This window comes from Salvelinus sp. IW2-2015, linkage group LG22 (assembly GCF_002910315.2).
Source record: "Salvelinus sp. IW2-2015 linkage group LG22, ASM291031v2, whole genome shotgun sequence".
Lineage (NCBI taxonomy): Eukaryota > Metazoa > Chordata > Actinopteri > Salmoniformes > Salmonidae > Salvelinus > Salvelinus sp. IW2-2015.
The window spans coordinates 5,459,118-5,482,130 of record NC_036862.1 but is presented as its reverse complement, the minus strand read 5'-3'; the positions used below and the strand labels follow the sequence as shown (position 1 = coordinate 5,482,130).

Sequence of the window (23,013 nt, the reverse complement as noted above, 5' to 3'; positions counted from 1 at the left end):
GAGGGAGGTGACGGAGTTATGACCAGGGAGGTGCTGAGGAGAGGGGGAGGAGGGACCATAAGAGTACCATGGGGACCCTCCACCTCTGTTCGCCATTTGTGTGACTTGTCGGGGGCTTAGCGGTTTTCCCGTGCTTGGTCTCTGCACCCGTAGGGGAAGAGATCACTCTACCTGTGACATCCCGTCCACTCTTCACGCATACTGTGAAAATGGGGGTGTACACGATGAGAACAGTGGAACACGAACGTTGTATTGTTTTATCACTAGACATCTCTTAGAATATCCTACAGACGGTAAAATGTATTCATCTCATTAATGGTCAAATAATATTATAAATTAGTACAAAGTGAGTTAAATTATCGTACGGCTGTGTACTGCTCTCACACACACACATAAAACCACCACATCACCAGGCCCGAGATAGGCATCGTCGCTTAGCATCTTTCGAAGCAGCCAGGCAGGACCAGAGTGGCACTGCAAAAGTAAAATCCACCAAACATTGTGTGACCCCTTCAGATTGCCTCCCTCTGTTGATCGGTTAGATCTGAGTGTAGTGGAAGCATTCGCCTGCATAGCTGGGTTGTGGTGGCGCTGCCGTGTTTAACGTGCGTGCCGTTTGTGGGAAAGATAGGGGGTATATGGCAGACACGGGCACTGATTGGTACTTATCTATAGCACATGAGAGAGGCCACACGTGCCGTCCTCGATTGCCTTATCCCTGATGTAACGGCTTTAAAAGGACCCGAGTCTAAAGGACTCACCTGTAATGGAGGAACTATAATTGGATAATACGAAGTTCTGCGGAGAAGAGTCAAAAATATTATTTATTCCTCTGATCTTCTCCCGCTTCCTCCATGTTACCCTAAACACACTACCCCCATGCCTTAACAGTCCGCTCGCTACGCCCTTAGCAAGTCCTCCTACACCTGTTGCTTTAAGAAATGGGACATACTCGAACAGGGACACACACAACACTATTCACTAAAAGACTCAACACTAGCAACATGAGGTCCTGGGTTGCCGTGACTTAACATTGGTTGCTCGTATCGTGGTCGTCACTGATTGTGACTCAACACACCTAACACGCTCAAGCTGCTTGGGAAGATACACATCTCTTTCTCGTAGACACACATAACAATCCGGGGGTGGGGTGTCGTGGGGGCATGGGCATGGACGACCCCATGTTGTTCATCCTCATCCCTGTGCTAATTGTGGTGTATATGCAATTCATAATCCTGCATCCTCAGTTCTTCCTAACCACTCTCCCCTCCACTCTACCATTCCACTCTTTCTCGTTGCCTCTCTCTCCTCCCCTTGCCATCTCCCCACCTCCCTTACCTCTCGATCTGAACTACTGCGGTACCCACCAGCCCTGTAAGAACGGGGGACCTGTTCCAACACAGAGCCTAACGAGTACCAGTGTGAGTGCCAAGAGGGCTTCCGCGGGGCGAACTGTGATATCGGTGAGTTCGTTACTTGGCAGTATTTCTGCATAGATCTTGAGAATAATATCAGCATGAATGAACTTCTAGCACATGGGCAGTTAGTGACCAGATTCATGATGAATTGCCTTGTTGAGTTTGACTTCTCTCTCTCTCTCCTTCCCCTTCCCCGTCTCTCCCTCTCTCTTGCCGTTCCTCAGTGGAGCAGCGTGCCTCTCCCCCCCTGTGTGAACGGGCACCTGTGAGGAAGGACGTCTGGTTGGTTATCTTGGGCGTTGTTGTGTTCTGTGTAAATTAGTCTCATCCTGGACACTGATTAGAATCTGGGCATTGGCTCTGCTCCAATCACAACCAATCCCGGGTAATCTCAGCCGTGCTGATTGGCGCTAATTACCGTCTGCGCAGGTGTGTCCGGTCCAGTTGTCCGCACAGACACAGCTGAAACCTGACGGGTCCTCCKCACAGGTGGCCCCGTTCACACAGGGGGAGGAGAGGCACGCATGCTCCACTGAGGAACGGCAAGAGAGAGGGAGAGACGGGGGAAGGGAGAAGGAGAGAGAGAGAGAAGTCAAACTCAAAAGCAAGGCAAATTCAATCATGAATCTGGTCACTAACTGCCCATGTGCTAGAAGTTCATTCATGCTGATATTATTCTCAGAATTCTATGCAGAAATACTGCCGAAGTAACGAACTCACCGATATCACAGTTGCGCCCGCGGAAGCCCTCTTGGCACTCACACTGGTACTCGTTAGGCTCTGTGTTGGAACAGGTGCCCCCGTTCTTACAGGGCTGGTGGGTACCGCAGTAGTTCAGATCTGAGAGGTAAAGGGAGGTGGGGGAGATGGCAAGGGGAGGAGAGAGAGGCAACGAGAAAGAGTGGGAATGGGTAGAGTGGAGGGGGAGAGTGGGGTAGGAAGAGAATGAGGGATGGAGGGATGACAAGAAAGAGAATAAAGAAGGGAGAGAGAGAAAATGTTACATGGCAGTTGAAATGGTAAGAAGAGTGACAGAGAGGGAACGGGGGGAGGAAGAGGGAGAACAAAATAAAATTATTTCTCTCCACTCTATATCTTTTCCCGTGTCCTTGATCCGTCTGGTCTCAGAAGCACAGAGCGGCAATGCTACATTAGTGCGAACACACACACGCACGCACGCACGCACACACACACACACACACACACACACACACAGAACAAGGCGTTTTGCGGCAGTCGACACCGAGGCGTCCTCATAAAAAACATAACATAAAACTGATGAAAAGGGAAGGCACACACACACACACACACACACATACACTCCCCCCAGAGTGAGTGAGTGAGGGAATCCAGGTCGGTGTGGTGTGGTACAGGAGAGAAGCTGCTGCTGGGCTGTGTGGTGGGCCTGTGCATGAAGGAGGGCAGCCAGATTAAAGCCTACTTTCCTAATGATCTCTCTCCCTCTCTCTCCTCTCTCTCTCATCTCTCTCTCTCTCTCTCTCTCTCTCTCTCTCTCTCTCTCTTTCTCTCTCTCTCTCTCTTCTCTCTCTCTCTTCTCTCTCTCTCTCTCTCTCTCTCTCTCTCTCTCTCTCCCCTGCTCACTCTCTCCTCTCTCTCTCTCCTTCGGCCGTGTTCAGCTCTCTTTGTGACTGAGCCTCTTCACAGACGACCTGAATGGAGGGACAGGGAGAGACTCAGTACCCCACCGAGCTAAGCAGGACCCACCCCAGCCCAGCTCACATTCACTTTACCCAAGGCTATCGCCTTTCCCCTCACAATGCTCCGCTGCTGGCCCCTCGTGTGGCTCCCAGGGGCTCCCACACTGGGACTCAGGGCAACGTTGGGGAGATGTTTGTACAATGTTTCGGTAATGTTGTGGGAAGGGTTTTAGGGTTATTGAAGAGTTACTAGAGTGCCCAGAGGGAGTTGTCTTATCTTATATAGGTGATTAGGGGGCTGTGCCTGGGTAAGGACGTGAACCACACCTGTCAACACTCACTCTCTCACTCACTCACTCACTCACTCTCTCACTCTCTCATTCACAGGAAAACAGACTGACGCACAAGCACTCTCAAAGCACGACTTGTTCCGATCGATAGTCGACTCTTCTTGAGACACAAGTTAGTGCTCCACAAACTCACACAAAAACTCACCTTTGTTACACAGCAGGCCTCCCCAGTTGACGTCACACACACACTGCCAGGGTTCAACGCAGCTGCCATAGTCGCAGCCTGGGAACGTGACACACTGGTCACACAGAGCACCCTGATAGCCATAGTGACACCTACGAGCACAGAGGGAGAGGGAGAGAGGGAGGTGTTTGTTTTGCAGGCTTTAGAGAGGTGAGGTACAGGCAAGTTTATGATAATAAATGTACATTTCGACAGCAAGGAGGAGCGGACTCACTTGCATTCTCCAGGCACAGCGCAGGAGCCATGGATCTGGTGACACCCCTGTCTGCACACCGCTGTAACACAACACACACACAACATTACATCACCGTTTGTCAGGTCAGAGACAGCCCTAGAGACATTACAGACGCCACTCAACACAGTCACTACGTACCGACCAAGAGTACAAAACAACACTGTCACCAAAGGAGCACAACACACAGAACCGCAACAGTACACAGCATCATCGACGTCAGGGGGGGTAGTTACCATTTACGGTAACGTTCGGTGCTCTCCACACTCTACACCCTCTATGTCTCTCTGGGGACAAACTTCACTAACGTCTCTCAACAAATGATGCCACTTCCTGTATTTGTCCAGTCCAATCAGCACCGTGCTGAGGCGGAAGTGAGATGGGACTGAGGAGCGCGGTAGCGGGAGGGAGGGAGTGCCACAGGATGTCATTACTCCAGGCTCATATCCTCCATAGTTTCCGCCATCATTTCCTCGATTTAGTCTCACCTCAGCAAGACTGCTGCTTCAGGTCAGAGGTCGGAGTGGGAGGTCGCCTTAATGATGACTCACAGGCCGGGAATCATGGCGATAATGTGACTTTATAAATAAACTGTCAAGACATTTTCGGGGTTAAGGGGATTTTACAGGCTTGATGGTTATTACCTTGGGTATTACCTTGGCATAACGTAGCAACAATAGGAATTGACATACGTAGGCTAAGGCCACATTAGAAGCATGTTCTATCAGCTTCCACTGTCCTCTAAGAGTTGCTGAAGGTCCTCTTCACTACTGGAAGTCCAACAGAATACCAGACACACAAACACACCCTTGTCCACCACCAGGTAGCCATCACTCACCTTCTTGACACTCCGGTCCGGTCCAGCCCTCCTTGCAGACCTTGACGCCGCCGAGGTCACAGCCAAAGTGTCCGAAGAAGTCGTCCCGGGGCCGGCAGAGCTTGTTGCAGAAGGGGCCGTAGTAGTTGGAGTCACAGCGGTACCGGAGGCGGTACTCCAGGCTGAGTGCGCGCCCGTGGTGACGGTACGTCTGCCACTGCTCTCCGGGATTCAACATGGAGGACAGGAGGAAACGCTCGATCAGACCAGCCTGACCTGAAGGAGAGAGCGAGACGGGGATAGAGGTAGAAAGAGACAGAGAGCGAGAGAGAGAGGGAGAGAGACACAGAAATAGAGAGAGAGTTAGATTTGCCCTGAGAGAAAGACAGTAGAGAAGAGACCGTGTTTAGGTAAAGACAGAAACTAAAGGGAAGAGAGAGAACGAAAAGGGACAGAGGCTCACACCTGCGTGGTGGTGACATGTTGCGAGAGCTACTGATGATGAGGCGATGACAGGGTGAGGGCAGACGTGGTAGACCGGACAGGGTGAGGGCAGAGGTGGTAGCCAGGGGACAGGGTGAGGGTGAAGGTCCAGAGAGGGCACAGATGGAACAAAGTTTGGGTGGTGACATGGTGAGAGAGCTGCTGACCCGAGGGGGACTTACCAGAGGGTCTGTCATCTCCACCTCGGTTATAATCCCCACTGACAGGGTATTAGCCCACACAAAGCACTGTGTGTGTGTGTGTGTGTGTGTGTGTGTGTGTTGTGTGTGTGGTGTGTGTGTGTGTGTGTGTGATGTGTGTGTGTGTGTGTGGTGTTGGTGTGTGTGGTGGTGTGGTGTGTGGGGGGGTGGAGACGGAGAGAGGGAGGGATGGGAGAATGTGTGTTATGTTGTGTGAGTTGGGTGTTGGCTGTTGTGGGGAGGGAGAGGGAATTGTGTATGTGAAGAGAGGCGGTGAACCAGTGTTACTGTGTGGATGTGATTTTAACAGTGCGGGGAATGATGGTGCTTATGAGATAGGAGAAAGAGAGAATGATGGGTTCCCTAGAGAGAAGAGACGAGCGAGAGAAGGAGGAGAGATGAGAGGAGGAGGAGAGAGAAGAGAGATGAGAGGAGACGAGAGAGACGACGAGAGAGATGAGAGAGAGAGAGAGATCAGAAGAGAGAGGACAGGAGACAGAGAGATAGAAGAGAGAGGACGAGAGAGAGAGAAAGAGAGAGACAGAGACAGAGAAGAGACGACCCAGAAGAGAGAGAGATTCATCGCTGGAGAGAGACGAAGAGAGAGAGACAAGAGAGAAAGAGAGACAAGCAGACAGAGAGACCGGATGTAGCGAGAGAGATGAGAGAGTAGGAGAGAGAGAGAGAGGATAGAGAGAGAAGAGAGAGAGAGACAGTAGAGGAGAGAGAAGAGAGAGACAGTAGATGAGAGACGGAGAGAGAGAAGAGAGAGAGAGAGAAAGATGAGAGAAGAGACAGAGAGAGAGAGAGAGAAGAGATCAATGAGAGACGATGCAGGAGAGTGAGTTTGCGAGACGAGACGACAGAGAGATGAGAGAATGAGATGAGAGAGACGAGAGAGAGAGAGAGGAGAGAAGAGAGATCGAGAGAGATGAGCGGAGCGAGCGAGAGAGAGCGAGAGAGAGAGAGGAGAGAGAGAGAGAGTCAGAGACAGAGAGGAGAGACGAGAGGAGAGAGAAGAAGAGCAGAGAGAGAGACTGAGAATGAGAGAGAGAGACGAAATTAGGTCGTGCGTGTGAGGAGAAAGAGAGCATGCATTGTGAAGAGGAGATGCGTACTGCATGTGTTGTGCGTATGGTGATGTGGGTGGATTAGTCGCGTGTGTGTGTGATGCAGTTGGACGGAGAGAGAGAGAGGGAGAGGGATGGACCCAGAGACATAACTGAGGGTTAACGAGAGAAGAAAAGAGAGAGACAGAGAGAAGCGAGAGCGAGAGACAAAGAGAGAGAGAAGAGAGAGAGAAGACAGAGAGGAGAGAGAGAGAGACAGAGGAGAGAGAGCAGAGAGAGAGCGAGAGAGAGAGAGAGGAGAGAGGAGAGAGAGCGACGACGAGACAGAGACAGAGAGGAAGACGATGGATTAGGGGAGGGAACTAGTTCGGAGGGAGAGGCAAGAAGGCAGGAGATGAGTAAGGCGTTCGGTGGATGAGGTATTGAGGAGCAACGGACCAGGATGTTACCATGGCGGGCTGGGATCATGAGAGAGCAAGGACCAGGAGGAGAGTTCGAGAAGACGTCCACAGTGGGTACTATGTCTCTAGCAAAGGACAGCAGACTCGGGCAGTAGGCGTTTGTAGTTGATTTGGATGGTAGGGGAGCAGACAGTATAGACCAGATGTTGGGGATACACCAGGGTAAACGGGAGGGAGTGGCCGGAATGAGGAGATGATACAGGAATTAATAGAATTGACGAGGAGCGTGCTTCTCGGTATAGGTCACTATCGAGGAGAGATGTTGATCTGATGCGAAGAGCGAGTGTAGAGAGAGGAGTAGAGAGGATGATTGTGAGGAGGTCGTAAGGCATGCCATAGGAGAAGAGAAGAAGGAGAGGAGAAAGAGAGATAATTCAACGAAGAAACACTTTAGGGATACTGGTAGCAGAATAGACGAGAAGCGACTCCTGTTGGGGGCCATGAATGAATGGGATACGGCGAGTGGAGCATTGAGATTCATCAGGAAGGTGACTGGAGGTTTGAAGGGTGGAGGGAATACAAAAGAAAACGCTAAACAGGGGATGGCAGCATATTGCTAGTTGTGTTGTGTGTGTTCTGTTGTGTGTTGTGTGGTGTGTGTGTTGTGTGTGTGTGTGGTTGTGTGTGTGTGTGTGTGTGTGTTGGGTGTGTGTGTGTGTGAAAGAGTGTTTAGGGAAGAGGGGTTGATTTAGGACGAGGGAACACAGCGGCCGACTAAAGGGGTGTTTGTTATTCCCAGCTACCCCCCACTTGCCCTCGTGAACCTCGCCACCCCGAATTGGCTTAATGTTCGTACCGAAGGTGCACCGCTCCATTCCTCGGAGGGAGATCAACAGTACGTGTGCTGTGTATGGTGTGTGTGCGTGGTGTTTCGTTGAAGCTCTTTGAACTTACTGCTTACAGCAGCAACATTGTTTTTTTTTTCATTACTTTTACAGTCAGTGCGTTAGTTAGCCGGTGCCTGATACAGGAGTGCGTGTAACCAGATGGGTTGGTGAGGTTGGTCGAGCTAGGTGGTGAGTTCGTCCTTGGCTTGTCATGACAGGTGCTTGCAGCAGATTTAGAGAATTTGATTGTGCTTATAGTGTCATCGAGGAGTTCGAACGGCTCATCGTCATCGCCTGCTTGTGTCGGACACGGTCTAGCTGTTTGATAGCGGCTGGCTCGGGCTGGTATCTAGCCAACGTTCCGGGTGTGGTAAAGTTGCTCATCGACTTTATAAGGGTGGCGGTTAGGTTATTAGTATCAGAAGAGTGTATTTAAGGCGAGGGTTCTGGTGAGGATACATTGTTGGTAAGTATTGTGGATTCGTTTTTCTGTCTGGCTGATCGTTGGTATGAGTGGGCGGGATATGTATGGCGAAATGGGTTTTCGGTGTTGCTAATGTGTGTGGTCTTTTTCGGCAGTGGCTTCCAGGGTTGGGGCCGTGTCTAACGAAAGGCGAGGAAGAGGAGTCAGAGAGGAGTAAGAGAAAGTCTGTAATGAGAGTATATTAGGCTCATGGGGGTAGCACGTATGAACTGTCCTCCGTGTACCTGTCGCATGAGGCAACCGTGGTCATAGAATTACGTATGACGATACAGGAAAGACGGAGACCGGGAGGTTAAGTGGGGTAAACGAACGGGGCACCGCATACACACACACACACACACACACACACACACACACACACACACACGGATCATGTCAGTGGGCAGGAGAGGAAATCTAATCTCACTATAATCTTGTGATTGTGTCCCACTGCTCCGTATTGGATCTGAAGTGTTTGTCCTTGACGGTGTGTAAGAACACACACTGCGCGGGGGGATAAAGCCTCTTTCTACCTTTCAAATCACCTGGGCCAACAAATCGATGAATAGACTGATACAAGTGAATACATCAACGCACAAACACCTTGATATGTGTCCCCAAACACACATTAAAGACAGTGTAGGGGGAGAAAGACAAAGGAAGAGGGAGAGAAAGTGAGAGAGAGACAGACAGAGAGAGAAAGAGAAAGTGAGAGAAAGAGAGAGTGACAGAGAGACAGAGAGAGGGACAGAGAGAAAAAGAGACAGAAAGAAAGGGAGAGAGAGAGAGAGCGACAGTGAGACAAAGAGACAGAGAGACAGAGAGAAAGAGAGAGTGACAGAGAGAAAGAGAGAAAAAGAGAGAGAAAGAAAGGGAGAGAGAGAGAGAGAGCGACAGTGAGACAGAGAGACAGAGAGAGTGACAGAGAGAGAGTGGGGGGCAGTTAAAAATATATATATATATTGTTCACATAAAAAAGAGAGAAAGAGAGAGAATCATCGGGGAACACAACTAGCTCCATTCCAAAGAGTTGATGAACGTCATTGATGTTTTACAGCGTCGTCACTGTGTTCTCCGTCTCTGTCCAAGGACTCCGTGGCTCTGTGTTAGACAGCTACATTACAGTGTTGTAATCCATCCTGATTAGAGCTAGTCGGCCCTGACTAGGATGTCTGCGATGGGTTTGAGCTGATCTAAGCTGGGAGCCGGGAAAGGGGCTTTAAACCCAATGTGTAAAAATACAGAATCTTTCAGGAGCTCAGGAGAACGAGGGATGGCGCAAACAAGGCGTACAACTGGAGCTGAAGGGCAGAGGGAAAGAGAGATGGAGGGAAGGGGAAAAAGAGAGGGAGAAGGAGGAAGAGGAGGAGGTCTGTGGTTTGGTTCCCAGCCTCTCATTATCTCTCCACTCATCTTTTGGCTGAGTCTGTCTGCAGCCTTTTGCTGGGCAGGAGGGGGCAGAGGAACAAGGGAGACAGGGGGAGAGGATGAAAGGGAAGGGCTGGGGAACGAGAGGAATGAGAAAGGATGGGTGCATCCTTGTGTTTGTGTGTCTTAGTGAGTATGTAATGAGAATTGAAGGGTGCGTTTTAGCGTTTTTGTTACGTTGCAGCTTAATTCTAACAAGTATTACATCGTTTTTTCCCCTCGTCAATCTACTACACACACTACCCCATAACGACGAGGCAAAAACAGGTTTTTATACATTTTTGCTAATTTATAAAAAATAAAAGAAACTGAAATATCAAATGCACATAAGTATTCAGACTGTTTACTCAGTACTTTGTTGAAGCACCTTTGGCAGCGATTACAACATCGAGGATTCTTGAGTATGACGCTACAAGCTTGGCACAACTGTATTTGGGGAGTTTCTCCCATTCTTCTCTGCAGATCCTTTCAAGCTCTGGCAGGTTGGATGGGGAGCGTCGCTGCACAGCTATTTTCAGGTCTCTCCAGAGATGTTCGATCGGGTTCAAGTCCGGGCTCTGGCTGGGCCACTCAAGGACATTCAGAGACTTGTCCGGAAGCCACTCCTGCATTCCCTTGGCTGTGTGCTTAGGTTCGTTGTCCTGTTGGAAGGTGAACCTTCGCCCCAGTCTGAGGTCCTGAGCGCTCTGGAACAGGTTTTCATCAAGGATCTCTCTATATTTTGCTCTGTTCATCTTTCCCTCGATCCTGAATAGTCTCCCAGTCCCTGCTGCTGAAAAACATCCCCACAGCATGATGCTGCCACCACCATGCTTCACAGTAGGGATGGAGCCAGGTTTCCTCCAGACGTGATGTTTGGTGTTCAGGTCAAAGAGTTCAATCTTGGTTTCATCAGACCAGAGAATCTTGTTTCTCATGGTCTGAGAGTCTTTAGGTGCCTTTTGGCAAACTCCAAGCGGGATGTCATGTGCCTTTTACTGAGGAGTGGCTTCCGTCTGACCACTCTACCATAAAGGCCTGATTGGTGGAGTGCTGCAGAGATGGTTGTCCTTCTGGAAGGTTCTCCCATCTCCACAGAGGAACTCTAGAGCTCTGTCAGAGTGACCTTCGGGTTCTTGGTCACCTCCCTGACCAAGGCCCTTCTCCCCCGATTACTCAGTTTGGCTGGGCGGCCAGCTCTAGGAAGAGTCTTGGTGGTTCCAAACTTCTTCCATTTAAGAATGATGGAGGCCACTGTGTTCTTGGGGACCTCAATGCTGTAGAATTTATTTGGTGCCTCAACAAAATCCAGTATAGGACCTCTACGGACAATTCCTTCAACCTTGGGTTTTCTCTGACACGCTCTGTCAACTGTGGGACCTTATATAAACAGGTGTGTGCCTTTCCAAATCATATCCAATCAATTGAATTTACCACAGATGGACTCCAACCAAGTTGTAGAAACATCTCAAGGATGATCAATGGAAACAGGATGCACCTGAGCTCACTACCGAGTTCTAAAGTACCTCTGGCAGCAACATCAGCACAAAAACTGTTTGTCGGGAGCTTCATGAAATGGGTTTCCATGGCCGAGCAGCCGCACACAAACCTAAGATCACCATGCGCAATGCCAAGCGTTGGCTGGAGTGGTGTAAAGCTCATCGCCATTGGAGCAGTGGAAACGCGTTCTCTGGAGTGATGAAACACGCTTCACCATCTGGCAGTCCGACGGACGAATCTGGGTTTGGCGGATGCCAGGAGAACACTACCATAGTGCCAACTGTAAAGTTTGGTGGAGGAGGAATAATGGTCTGGGACTGTTTTTCATAGTTCGGGCTAGGCCCCTTAGTTCCAGGGAAGGGAAATCTTAACGCTACAGCATACAATGACATTCTAGACCATTCTGTGCTTCCGACTTTGTGGCAACAGTTTGGGGAAGGCCCTTTCCTGTTTCAGCATGACAATGTCCCTGTGTTTCTAAGCAAAGGGAGACCAACTCCATATTAATGCCCATGATTTTGGAATGAGATGTTCGAAGAGCAGGTGTCCACATACTTTTGGTCATGTAGTGTGTCTGTCTGTTTTTAGAGAATGCTGCTCACATTCCCTATCATGCAGATTTCTCTGATTATGAGCAGAAACAAGGAGCGGAGTGTGAAATTAAAGGGTCTGACTGGGAGACCTCAGAAACACTGACACACACGTACAGGCACAATTCGAAACACACACACACACACACCCACAGACACGTAAAAGCATACAGATTTGCTGCACTACATCTCCCCTGCACATCGACACACATTCAAAACAGACACATACTGGTTGTGCCTCCTTTTCGAGACAGCAAGGGGACCCAGTGAGGACAGAGGGGAACCATAGCCCCGGGTCACAAACGGGAAGGGGGAGGGGGCCACATGCACTCTATGTCCCCCTCCCTCCCTCCCTCCCTCCTCCTCCCTCCCTCCCCTCCCCCTCCCTCCCTCCCTTGCCTCCTCCCCTCCTCCTCCCTCCCTCCCTGTATTCACAGCTTATTTTCCTTTTAAAGTGTGTGGGAAAGTATGAGAGTCTGGCTGTGCTCAAGAAAAGAAGGCATTTTAGTCTGTCTGTCTCTTTCTCTGCTTCTCTCTCTCTCACACACACACACACACACACACACACACACACACACACACACACACACACACACACCACACACACACACCACACACACACACGCTGTGGAAATTCTCTCTCCAGCCTTACCTGATTCTGATGTTTCGTTGTCATGGTCCAGAGCCTCTAACACCAAGGAGAAAGATTTCTGTGGACAAAGAGAGAGAACAAGGTTCAGTCAATTCAGCTTCATCTACGTATGTAGTTCTGATACAAATAGATTTGTCACAAAGTTCTTAGCAACAATCTGGCATAAACACCCCGAAGAGCTAGCCAAGAACATGTAGCCGCTCACAGAAGGACTACTGATGAAACGAAACAAATACAACCTTGCAACCTCACAGTGGGAAGACGAATGTCGTTTTTTACTCACTCCGGAAACGTTCATAAAATCCATATAGCAGTAGGGCTGTGACGGTCATTGGATTTTGGATGACGGTAATTGGCCAGCCAAATGACCGTGGTCATCGTAATAACAGTTGGAAAAGCAACAAMAAAWAAATAAATAATAATATATACAAAAAAGAAATGATCTGACACACATTTCCTCCTCCTCTCCTGACTGCATGTATAGAAATAGAATGAATAGAACGTGCGTCCCCATTCTAGTCAATGATGGCATAATGGGTGGACTGGCTGCCATTGCAAGTGTACCCATAGTGAAACACCCCACTCCTTAATTTTTTCCTGGTTACATTACAGTCAATGAACAAAGTAGACCATACTCAGATACTACCGCATTGGAGAGACAGCCCGGAACTGATTATTTTTGTTTCAAAGGTAAACGKCCGGAGTGAACTATCTTAACTTATCCACCATCTTTGGCCATRGGAGCAAAGCAGGAAGTAAAAGCGGGAAGTGTACCTATCAATATGTGCTGTGATTTGTTGATTCCACTCAACTGACATTACAAAAAAAACATTCCATTGCATGTGCCACATCAGTTAACACAATTTGAATGAACATTCTACATTTCAACAAGGAGCAGCAAAGTTTCAAAGAGTCCATTTTTTCCGCTGAAACGGACTCAACYGCACGAATGCCAAGCTGTTCCGTCTTCAGGATATATATACAGTCTCTGAATGTCCTTGAGTGGCCCAGCCAGAGCCCGGACTTGAACCCGATCGAACATCTCTGGAGAGACCTGAAAATAGCTGTTCAGCAACGCTCCCCATCCAACCTAACAGATCTTGAGAGGATCTGCAGAGAAGAATGGGAGATACTCCCCAAATACAGGTKTGCCAAGCTTGTAGCGTCATTCCCAAGAAGACTCGAGGCTGTACTCGCTGCCAAAGGCGCTTCAACAAAGTACTGAGTAAAAAGTCTGAATACTTATGTAAATGTRATATTTCCGTTTTTTATTTGTAATAAATTTGCTGACATTTCTAAAAAACTGTTTTTGYTTTGTCATTATGGGCTATTGTGTGTAGATTGATGAGGGGGGGGAATTATTTAATCCATTTTAGAATAAGGCTATAATATAACAAAATGTGGAAAAGGTGAAGGGGTCGGAATACTTACCCGAATGCACTGTATATACAGTGCCCTCCATAATTATTGGGACAGTGACATTTTTTTCTTCTTCTTTTGGCTCTATACTCAAAAAGTTTGGATTTGAAATCAAACCATGACTATTAGGTTAAAGTGCAGACTGCTTTAAGTTGAGGGTATTTTATCCATATTGGGTGAAATGACAGCACTTTTTGTCCATAGTCCCCACATTTTTGGGAACCAAAAGTATTGGGACAAATTCACTTATCTGTATTAAAGTAGTAAAAAGTTTAGTATTTGGTCCCATATTCATASCGCGCWATGACTACATCAAGCTTGTGACTCTACACATTTGTTGGATGCTTTTGTTGTGTTTCGGTTGTGTTTCAGATTATTTTGTGCCCAATAGAAATGAATGGTAAACAATATATTGCGTCATTTTGGAGTSACTTTTATTGTAAATAAGAATAGAATATGTTTCTAAACACTTCTACTCTAATGTGGATGCACCATGATTACGGATAATCCTGAATTAAATGTGAATATTGATGAGTGAGAAAGTTACAGACGCACAAATATCATACCCCCAAGACATGTAAACCTCATCATTACAAAAACAGAGGAGGTTAGCAGTTACGACGGTTATAAGGAAATTGTGTCAGCCCTATATAGAAGCACTGATGTGTTATGCCAAACTAGGCTACCCCAAGGGARCCATGTCACCCACATCTACGGAGCATTCTGGCAAYTCTGCCAGGCCCTTAAGGACAGGGAGGAGGTTTGCATCTTTCCTATTTTCCAGATCATAGATTTAATAGGACTGGGCCCATATCCACAAAGTTTTGTTCAGAGTAGGAGTGCTGATCTGGGATCAGTTTAGCCTTTTAGATCATAACAAATAATGTTATATGAACAGATCCTAGATCAGCACGGCCCCAGGTATGCTTGTATGATATGACAGAGTGGCGTGAACCATTAGGAATTCAGCACCTTAAAAAAGCAGCAATACAGAGAGAGAGACAGAGAGACAGAGACAGAGAGAGTTAGAGTGAGAGAGAGTACTGTATAGACCACTACATATGGCTACAACAGGGCCTGTACAGAAGACAGGGACAAACAGCAGAGATCTTACGAATTTGGATTTACTGAGATACMCGACTCAGGGGAGATAAGGAGGACAGATGTTTTTGGTTGTTTTTGTTTTTATAGAYAYGGGTCTGAATTATTCAKYAATGAATAATTCAGACCCATATCCCACCTTTCTCCATCCCTCCTCTCGCTCTCTCTCTCCAAAACACCCCAGCAGCTGCCATGCAAATCACCCCGCCATGCATTGTGGGTAGGGTGTCCTCCTAAAGGGCTGCATGGATGTGCAGTCACGACTCTGCCCTAAGGGCCCACCGCCGAGGCGATGAGTGGAGCGGGGGATGGAGAGATGGAGGATGGAAGGTGAGTTTAGACGGAAGAAAAGAGGGCGGGATGTAAGATAAAAGATAGTAAGTGAGCCGAGAGTAAATTATATGTATAAGAATGACGGGAGGGATGRAGGGAGGAGGGAGTAGGTGTAAAAATGTACAAATATGTAGAGGGTAGTTTATTAGAGGTTGGAAAAGACATTCAGGAGTGGGGAGGGGAAGGATGAAGGGCGGGGAAGGTGCACAGGAGTGTACACGCTGAGGGCGTGTGTGCGTGTGCGTGTGTGTGTGCGTTCATGCAGGCGTGTGCGACCTGAGGTGAGGAAGGACAGAGAAGATGAGAGGTTGGGCATTGAATAAATAGGTAGGTGAGCTTCAGACCGACCATTACATTTTACATTTACATTTTAGTCATTTAGCAGACGCTCTTATCCAGAGCGACTTACAGTAGAGTGCATACATTTATAGACCATAGAGACATTCAGGAGAATACACTGGGAAGCAAGGGAGAGTACAGACACAGGATGAAGAGAAAGGGAGGATGGAATTCTAGGATGGAAGAGGAAAAGAGCATGGAAATGTGTGACAGCGTGAGGAGTGAGGTCAGGAGACTGGGGATGAAGAAGGTGCATTGGAGAAACTGTAGAACAACGGGTCACAGCATAATAGACAGGTAAACAAGAGGTGGGGAGGAAGAGGTGAGGGGAGGTGAGGATGTGTAGAGTGGAGAGCAGTGCCAAGACGCACACGCACACACACACACACACACACACACACACACACACACACACACACCGCAGATTAGAGAAGGGGAGTGAGACATCCCTCAGCCTACTTGAGTGTTTTTCACTCCACTATCTTTACCTATGGTGTTTACAATCCACCCCCATTAACACACAGACACACACAGTGGTAGCCCGCATTAGTCAGAGTGCTAATGAGCCATCGAGACCTCCCAGAGTGCAAGCAGGGTGTTTGTGGCTCGGGATGATGGCCCATTTGGATTCGTTGATGTTTGTCATCTCTCAGAACATTGGAAAATCATTATAGACTAGTGCGTGGACAGTGGCAAATTAGAATTGAAGAACAGTGACCGCTCTACCTATTCTATTTCTATAGGGGGGCGGGACTCGGGAGGGGTGATTATGGGCGGAAGTCATCACCGGTTTGGACATCCTGTCGGAAGACTTCTGGGTACATTTACATTTACATTTAAGTCATTTAGCAGACGCTCTTATCCAGAGCGACTTACAAGTACATACATTCATAGTTTTTTTGTACTGGCCCCCCGTGGGAATCGAACCCACAACCCTGGCGTTACAAGCGCCATGCTCTACCAACTGAGCCACACGGGGCCAGTAGGGTAGGGAATTACACAGTGTCCAATACACACACACCGCTACCTCAGTGTTGGCGTGCACCCAGGCTACTAGCTAAGTACACCTTTCTCACCCCCTTTCTCTCCTTATCTCTCTCTCAATTCAATGAAATTCTCAGGGTTATATTGGCATGAGAAACATATGTTTACGTCGCCAAAGCCAGTGGAATAGATCATAAACAAAAGTGAAATAAACAATCAGAAATGAACAGTTAACACTACACTCACAAATGTTCCAAAGGCATAGAGACATTTCAAATGTCATATTATCTCTCTCCCTCTGTTCTCCTACCGCTGTCCCGCCCCTCCCCTGTCCTCCCCAACCATCCCCCGTTCTCCCCCAACCATCCCCCGTCCTTCCCCAACCATCCCCCGTTCTCCCCCACCCCCGTACCTGTCTCCCATGTCAGCAGCTGGCTACGACCTAAGGGAGGGCCCATATGAGCAGTGGAAAAAGTACCCAATGTCATACTAGAGTAAAAGTATAGATACCTTAATAGAAAGTTACTCAAGTAAAAGTAAAAGTCACCCAGTAAAATGCTACTTGAGTAAAAGTATTTGGTTCTAAATATACTTAAGTATCAAAAGTAAATGTAATTGCTAAAATATACGTAAGTATCAAAAGTAAATGTAATTGCTAAAATATTCTTAAGTATCAACAGTAAAAGTAAAAGTATAAATCATTTCAAATTCCTTCTTTTAAGCAAAGCAGGTGGCACCATTTTTCTTGGAAAAATGTATGGATAGCCAGGGGCACACTCCAACACTCAGACATCATTTACAAAAGATGCATTTGTGTTTAGTGAGTCCGCCAGATCAGAGGCAGAAGGGATGACCATGTGTTGTCTCGATAAGTGCGTGAATTGGCCCATTTTCCTGTCCTTCTAAGCATTCAAAATCTAACGAGTACTTTTGGGTGTCAGGTAAAATGTACGGAGTAAAAAGTACCTTATTTTCCTTAGGAATGTAGTGAAGTAAAAGTCAAAGTCAAAAAATAAATAGGAAAAGTAAAGTACGATACCACCAAAAATGACTTAAGTAGTACTTTAAAGTCTTTTACTTAAGAACTTTACACCACTGCATATGACACACACACACACACACACAACACCACACACACACACCACACACACACCACACACACACACACACACACACACACACACACACACACACACACACACACACACACACACACACACACAGCACACATCCACGCAGAGCCCAGGTCACACACAGCCAGGTGACACACGCACTCAGGAAGGGTGTACCATTGACCAAACCTTTTGCTAAAGCTGGGGTCACACCCCCGGGGACCAGAGTAACCATGGTTACTCATCATGACATCTGTACACTGTAATTTCATTCATTTTGTGCAATATTTGATTCATTGTTCTTTTATTGCTACTGGGCATTTCCATGTAAAAGGACCCATGAGCACCAACATGTGAAGTTTATAGGAGAGTGTCAAAGGAAAGCTAAGAGTATATATATTTTTGGGGATTAATTAAGGCATTTATTTTTCTACCATTTTCCATCCTAAAAATAAGCAAGAAGCAAAATATTAGATTTCTGGTCAAACAGATGGAAAAGGTGTTTTAGAAAACATCTACCGGACAAGTTTTTAAAGCTATTAGAAATATATCCAAACGACAGTACGCAATAGAGTACAGAAAAGAAAAGTAGAGTTCAGTACACAGTAGAGCACACTAGAGTTGAGTACACTGTAACTGAACTCTACTGTACTCTACATTTTTGTCATTTAGCAGAACCTCTCATCCAGAGCGACTTAACAGGAGCAATTAGGGTTAAAGTGCCTTGCTCAAGGACACAGCGAGTACTCTACTCTAATCTACTGTGCTGTACTTTGATGTCCAAACATAGGAAATATAGACGTCTATGATTGCTTTAGATTTGGTCCTGTCTGGAACAACCAAATGTTTTTTATGGGGGGGGGCAGAGCTCATTAAAATAATATTCAGTGTGTAGAATAATGCCCAAATACGCAAAGGAGAATATTGAATATTTATACCTTTGTGTACCTATTTAGAATACATCGCCATGAAGAGAATGACATTCATATATAATTATTATTCATCAGGGACCCTTCATGAAATTCCATTACCATGTGTAAATCCACTTCACCTACTGTAATCCAATAACCAAAATAGATTTTTTCAAAGTCAAGGTGTGGTGTTATAGCTGACAGCCCATTCTTTCTGCAGACATTCAGAGCAGATATTTAACAAAGTTCTTGGAAAACATCAACAAAAAAAACAGAGGTTAGATTTGACCAAAATTCTCGTTACCAAACTTTGCATCTGCACTGTTCTTCCAGTGAATGTGTTTTGGTAAAAAAAAAAAATGTAAAATTGTTTAAAGTAGTCATTGTGCATAGAGTTGTATGGTTAGTTCAACTTTAAAATCAATGTTTTTAGTTTGGCCACACATTTTAAGTAAAAAAAATCAGCGTCTCGATTCCGTTACCGTGGAATTGTCCAATTGTTTGATGTGAACCGTGCTATAAAGATCATTATCAAAAAACGTATYGCATTACTTTCCAATAATGCGATACTACAAAACAGATACGCTGTCCAACACACTTCAAAATGTAATCTATCAGTCACGCAATAAACACAGATATGCAAATCAGATGCACAGAAGCATACCAACAATTTAACACACAAGTATACACACAACAATAGGTCAAATATAAGCACCAACCAAATCATTGTTATTATTATTAAACCACAATAGTCTGCTATTAAATACATGCTGCGAATACATACACCCCTAGCACCCACACATATATCCACTCACTCTCTCACACACTGACAGAAACATACAAACACACTTTTGACGCATGATATTTCCCTCTTTCCTTATCACTCAACCCTGCAGTTCCACCAAAACAGGCTGGCTCCACTCTATCTCTTACAAGTCTGGTTAGAAATACACAGATACGTTGCTAAGGTTGCTACGTTAAAAAAAAACAGGCCTGAGTGAGTACACGGTGAGTGTGTGTGTGTGCGCCTGCGTGTGTGTGCGTGTGCGTTTATGACTAGAGAGAGAGGAAATTAAACAACAATAATGAGACACATGGCCACTGACTGTGGTGATTTTAGCATGTAAATCTTKGTGGGGAAAACCTCTCAAAAATGTTTTATGCATGCAAGTAAAGCCCCTACACAACACTAAACAATACACGAATTGCACTATAACGGTGACAAACGGTGCTGACAAACTGTTAGGGCCTACGTAAAGCTGTCCCAACAGCAGAGTCCCAACAGCAGTCCCAACACCTCACCACTGCTAYACCTGGCTATCAGTGGAGTTGCTAGACCACGATGAGACAAGGACATCCCGGCCGGCCAAACCCTCCCCTAACCCGGATGACGCTGGGCCAATTGTGCGCCGTCCCATGGGTCTCCCGGTCACAGCCGGCTGTGACACAGCCTGGCATCGAACCCGGGGCTGCAGTGGCGCCTCAGCACTCATTGTTCAATTTGAGATTTCCAACTTGTTGTGTAATGTTTATGTCCAATGGCCGATGAGCACCGATACGTTTTATCTATCATTTTTCTTCTTATGATAAGGATTGAAAAGGATTTGCCAGTAGATTGCTGACTTGATGCACAATGATGACTGATTGTCTAGCTTGYTAGCTAAGGATGTTGTTGACATGATCAGTCCAATCAAAGCTAAGGTAGGTATAACATGGTTTGACGTCATTTTATCTGTGGCCAATGACCTTGAGCCTTCTTGAATGGGTACTTCTAATGTAACTCTATGGCAGTAACTCTATGGCAGCACCCAAGGGGCTTGAATTTTCAAGCTCTACCCGTAGAGTTTGCTGTGACGTAGTGTCCCCATGAGTGACAGAACACTGAGCCAATCACGGCTCTGCCCCACCTGCACCTGAAAGACGCGTCGCCACTGGCCACTGATGATATAAGCGACACTGACCATAATACAGTGATATTTTGACTGTTTGTCACCCAAACAACAACACCGTGATTTGTTTTACTATTTGGGACAATAATAGCAGAAGGGATGACAGAGCCGGGGAGTGACGTGGATGTTGTTCCACGTCTGAGAGCATGGTGTACCTGTGTGAGTGTGTATTTGTGTGTTTGTCAGGGTGGAATGTCGCTGTGGGAGTGTGTGTGGGAGTGCAGTGTTGTCTGGTGTGTGTGTGCGTTGACTACCACAGTGTGTTTTGTGTGTGTGTTATGCATAGTTCATAGTGTGGTTGTGTGTGCGTGTGCGTGCGTGCGTGTGTGTGTTGTGTGTGTGTGTGTGTGTGTGTGTGTGTGTGTGTGTGTGGTGTGTGTGTGTGTGTTGTGTGTGTGTGTGTGTGTGGGTCATGTAGCGATGAGGAGTGGGCTCAAAGTGTATCACGGCAGTGAATTGAGAGGCTGGAAGGAACCATTAAAACACTTTATAATTGAAGTTGATTCGTTCAAGAGGACACTCAACGGCTCCTAACTCCACGATTTCCTCTGGAAAACTTCCATGGAATGTCTGTCATCTCTTGCAGAACTGTCATTTATTTCATCTTTTCTTAAACCACTGTTCTGGGAGCAATTTGCTAATTTTACCACTCGTAAACCTCTCCATCCGCAAAAAGTCTGAGGTTGATGTTGCTGTGGGCTGGAAGGACGATGGGGCCTTTTTCCATTTGGACATACCACAGCTCCACAGCTCCAGGTCTCCACAGTTATGCCCTCGTTGACCACTCTTCTTAACAGCCTGTGTTAGCATGGAGAGAGAACGAGTGGGAGTTCCCAAAACAAGACGCAATAACAACAAGGAAATTAAACAGTCATAAATCGTTGGAAACTGTCTGATTGTTTCTCCCCCTCTTCCCCTCCAGTCTACCATAAATAAAACAAGGCTTGAGTTAATGACACCCAGACAGATGCCCATGTATGCCCACAATCCTAACCCTCCACATTCCTTTTCCTCAAAGCTCATGGAGCCAGGTGCGCCCCTCTCTCCATTTCTCCCTGATAGGCACTCTCTCTTCCTTTCTCTCTCTCTCTTTCTGTCCTCTCTGCTGTTCTCTTTTGTCCCTTTCACTCCATTTCTGATGGGCATTATGACCCCCCCCCCCCCCAACACCCCCTCCCGTCACTCTCCACCTCTCTCTGAGCCCTCAGACATGGGCAGGGTAGGATATCCCGGCTGAGCCAGGCTGACAAACACAGCTCTCACAAGGAAGGACTTCCCAACCCTGAGAGAGGAATTTCGCCGCTGCACACACACGCATACACACGCACAAACATGCAAAAGGTGGCACATGATAAATATTGATGGTAAAACTATCAACTATAACAGTATTCTCTCACGGCTCGCCGTCTCGTCTCTCTTCTCGTCTCTTTCTCTCATCATCACGGCCCGTGCTACTACCATCTACGTCGTGTAGCAGCTCAACACCAATCATTCGTGCTACCAGGCCCATTACTAATCATAACCCCTTCTCTCATACAGATGACACCACTGTCATGGGAGTATCACTAGCCCATACTGTAATATAGACACACGCACACAACACACAACACGAAACATCACATCTTGCACACACTTGCACACACACACACAATGTCCCTTCATGGACAGTGTTTGTCATGACAGCGGTGCTTTGAGCTGGATACGATGGGCTTGCACTACATCACACACCCGAATTGGAATCACCAGTAACAGGGGCCCATCCTTATTCCCTATATAGTGCACTATACCCTATGGACCCTGGACAAAAGTAGTGCACTACATCCAGAAAAATAGGGTGCCATTTGAAAACCTGTAAACCTAGAACAGACATAGGACTAACCCCCACCCGGCTGGCAATCCCACCCACCCTGCTGGCCATCCACCCCCACCCTGCTGCATCCACCCCACCCTGCTGCCATCCACCCCACCTGCTGCCATCCACTCCACCCGTGCTTGCACCACTCCGCACCTGCTGCCATCCACCCCACCCTGCTGGCATTCCACTCCCACCCTTGGCTTTGCTTGCCATCCACCCCACCCTGCTGCCATCCACATCCACCCTTGCTGCCATCCACCCCACCCTGCTGGCGCATCCACTCCCACCCATGCTGCCATCCACCCAACCCGCGCTCCCCCACCCTTGCTGAAGGCCACGCCACCTGCTCCCACCCGCACCCAGCTGCCATCCACTCCCATCCTGGCTAGCCATCCACCCCCTACCCTGTGGCATCCACCACCCCCTATCTGCCATCCACCCCACCGCTGTTGCCATCCACTCCACCCTGCTTGCCATCCACCCCACCCTGCTGCCATCCACTCGCACCCTGCTGCCATGCCACCCCACCTGCTGCCATCCACCCCACCCTTGCTGCCATCCCACTCCACCCTTGCTGCCATCCACCCCCACCCTGCTGCCATCCACGTCCACCCTGCTGCCATCCCACCCACCCTGCTGCATCCACTCCACCCTGGCTGCCATCCAACTCCAATCCACTCCACCCTGCTGCCATCCAC

General features: G+C 47.5%; 1 protein-coding gene and 1 non-coding gene across 2 annotated transcripts in view; both read right to left on the bottom strand.

Annotated features, from left to right (window-relative positions):
• LOC111949927 (protein jagged-1b) overlaps positions 1 to 23,013 on the bottom strand; it is a 56,853-nt gene that overhangs the window by 22,206 nt on the left and 11,634 nt on the right. Inside the window, exons 3-8 of the mRNA XM_023967278.2 lie at positions 12,313 to 12,370; positions 4,681 to 4,935; positions 3,825 to 3,885; positions 3,572 to 3,702; positions 2,139 to 2,258; positions 1,837 to 1,950 (exon numbers count right to left, since the gene is read on the bottom strand). Of these exons, the coding sequence (XP_023823046.1) occupies positions 1,837 to 1,950; positions 2,139 to 2,258; positions 3,572 to 3,702; positions 3,825 to 3,885; positions 4,681 to 4,935; positions 12,313 to 12,370 (739 nt within the window). The remainder of the gene's footprint in view (positions 1 to 1,836; positions 1,951 to 2,138; positions 2,259 to 3,571; positions 3,703 to 3,824; positions 3,886 to 4,680; positions 4,936 to 12,312; positions 12,371 to 23,013) is intronic.
• trnat-ugu (transfer RNA threonine (anticodon UGU)) lies at positions 16,410 to 16,485 on the bottom strand. Its single transcript has one exon. It is a non-coding gene; the product is annotated as a tRNA-Thr (tRNA).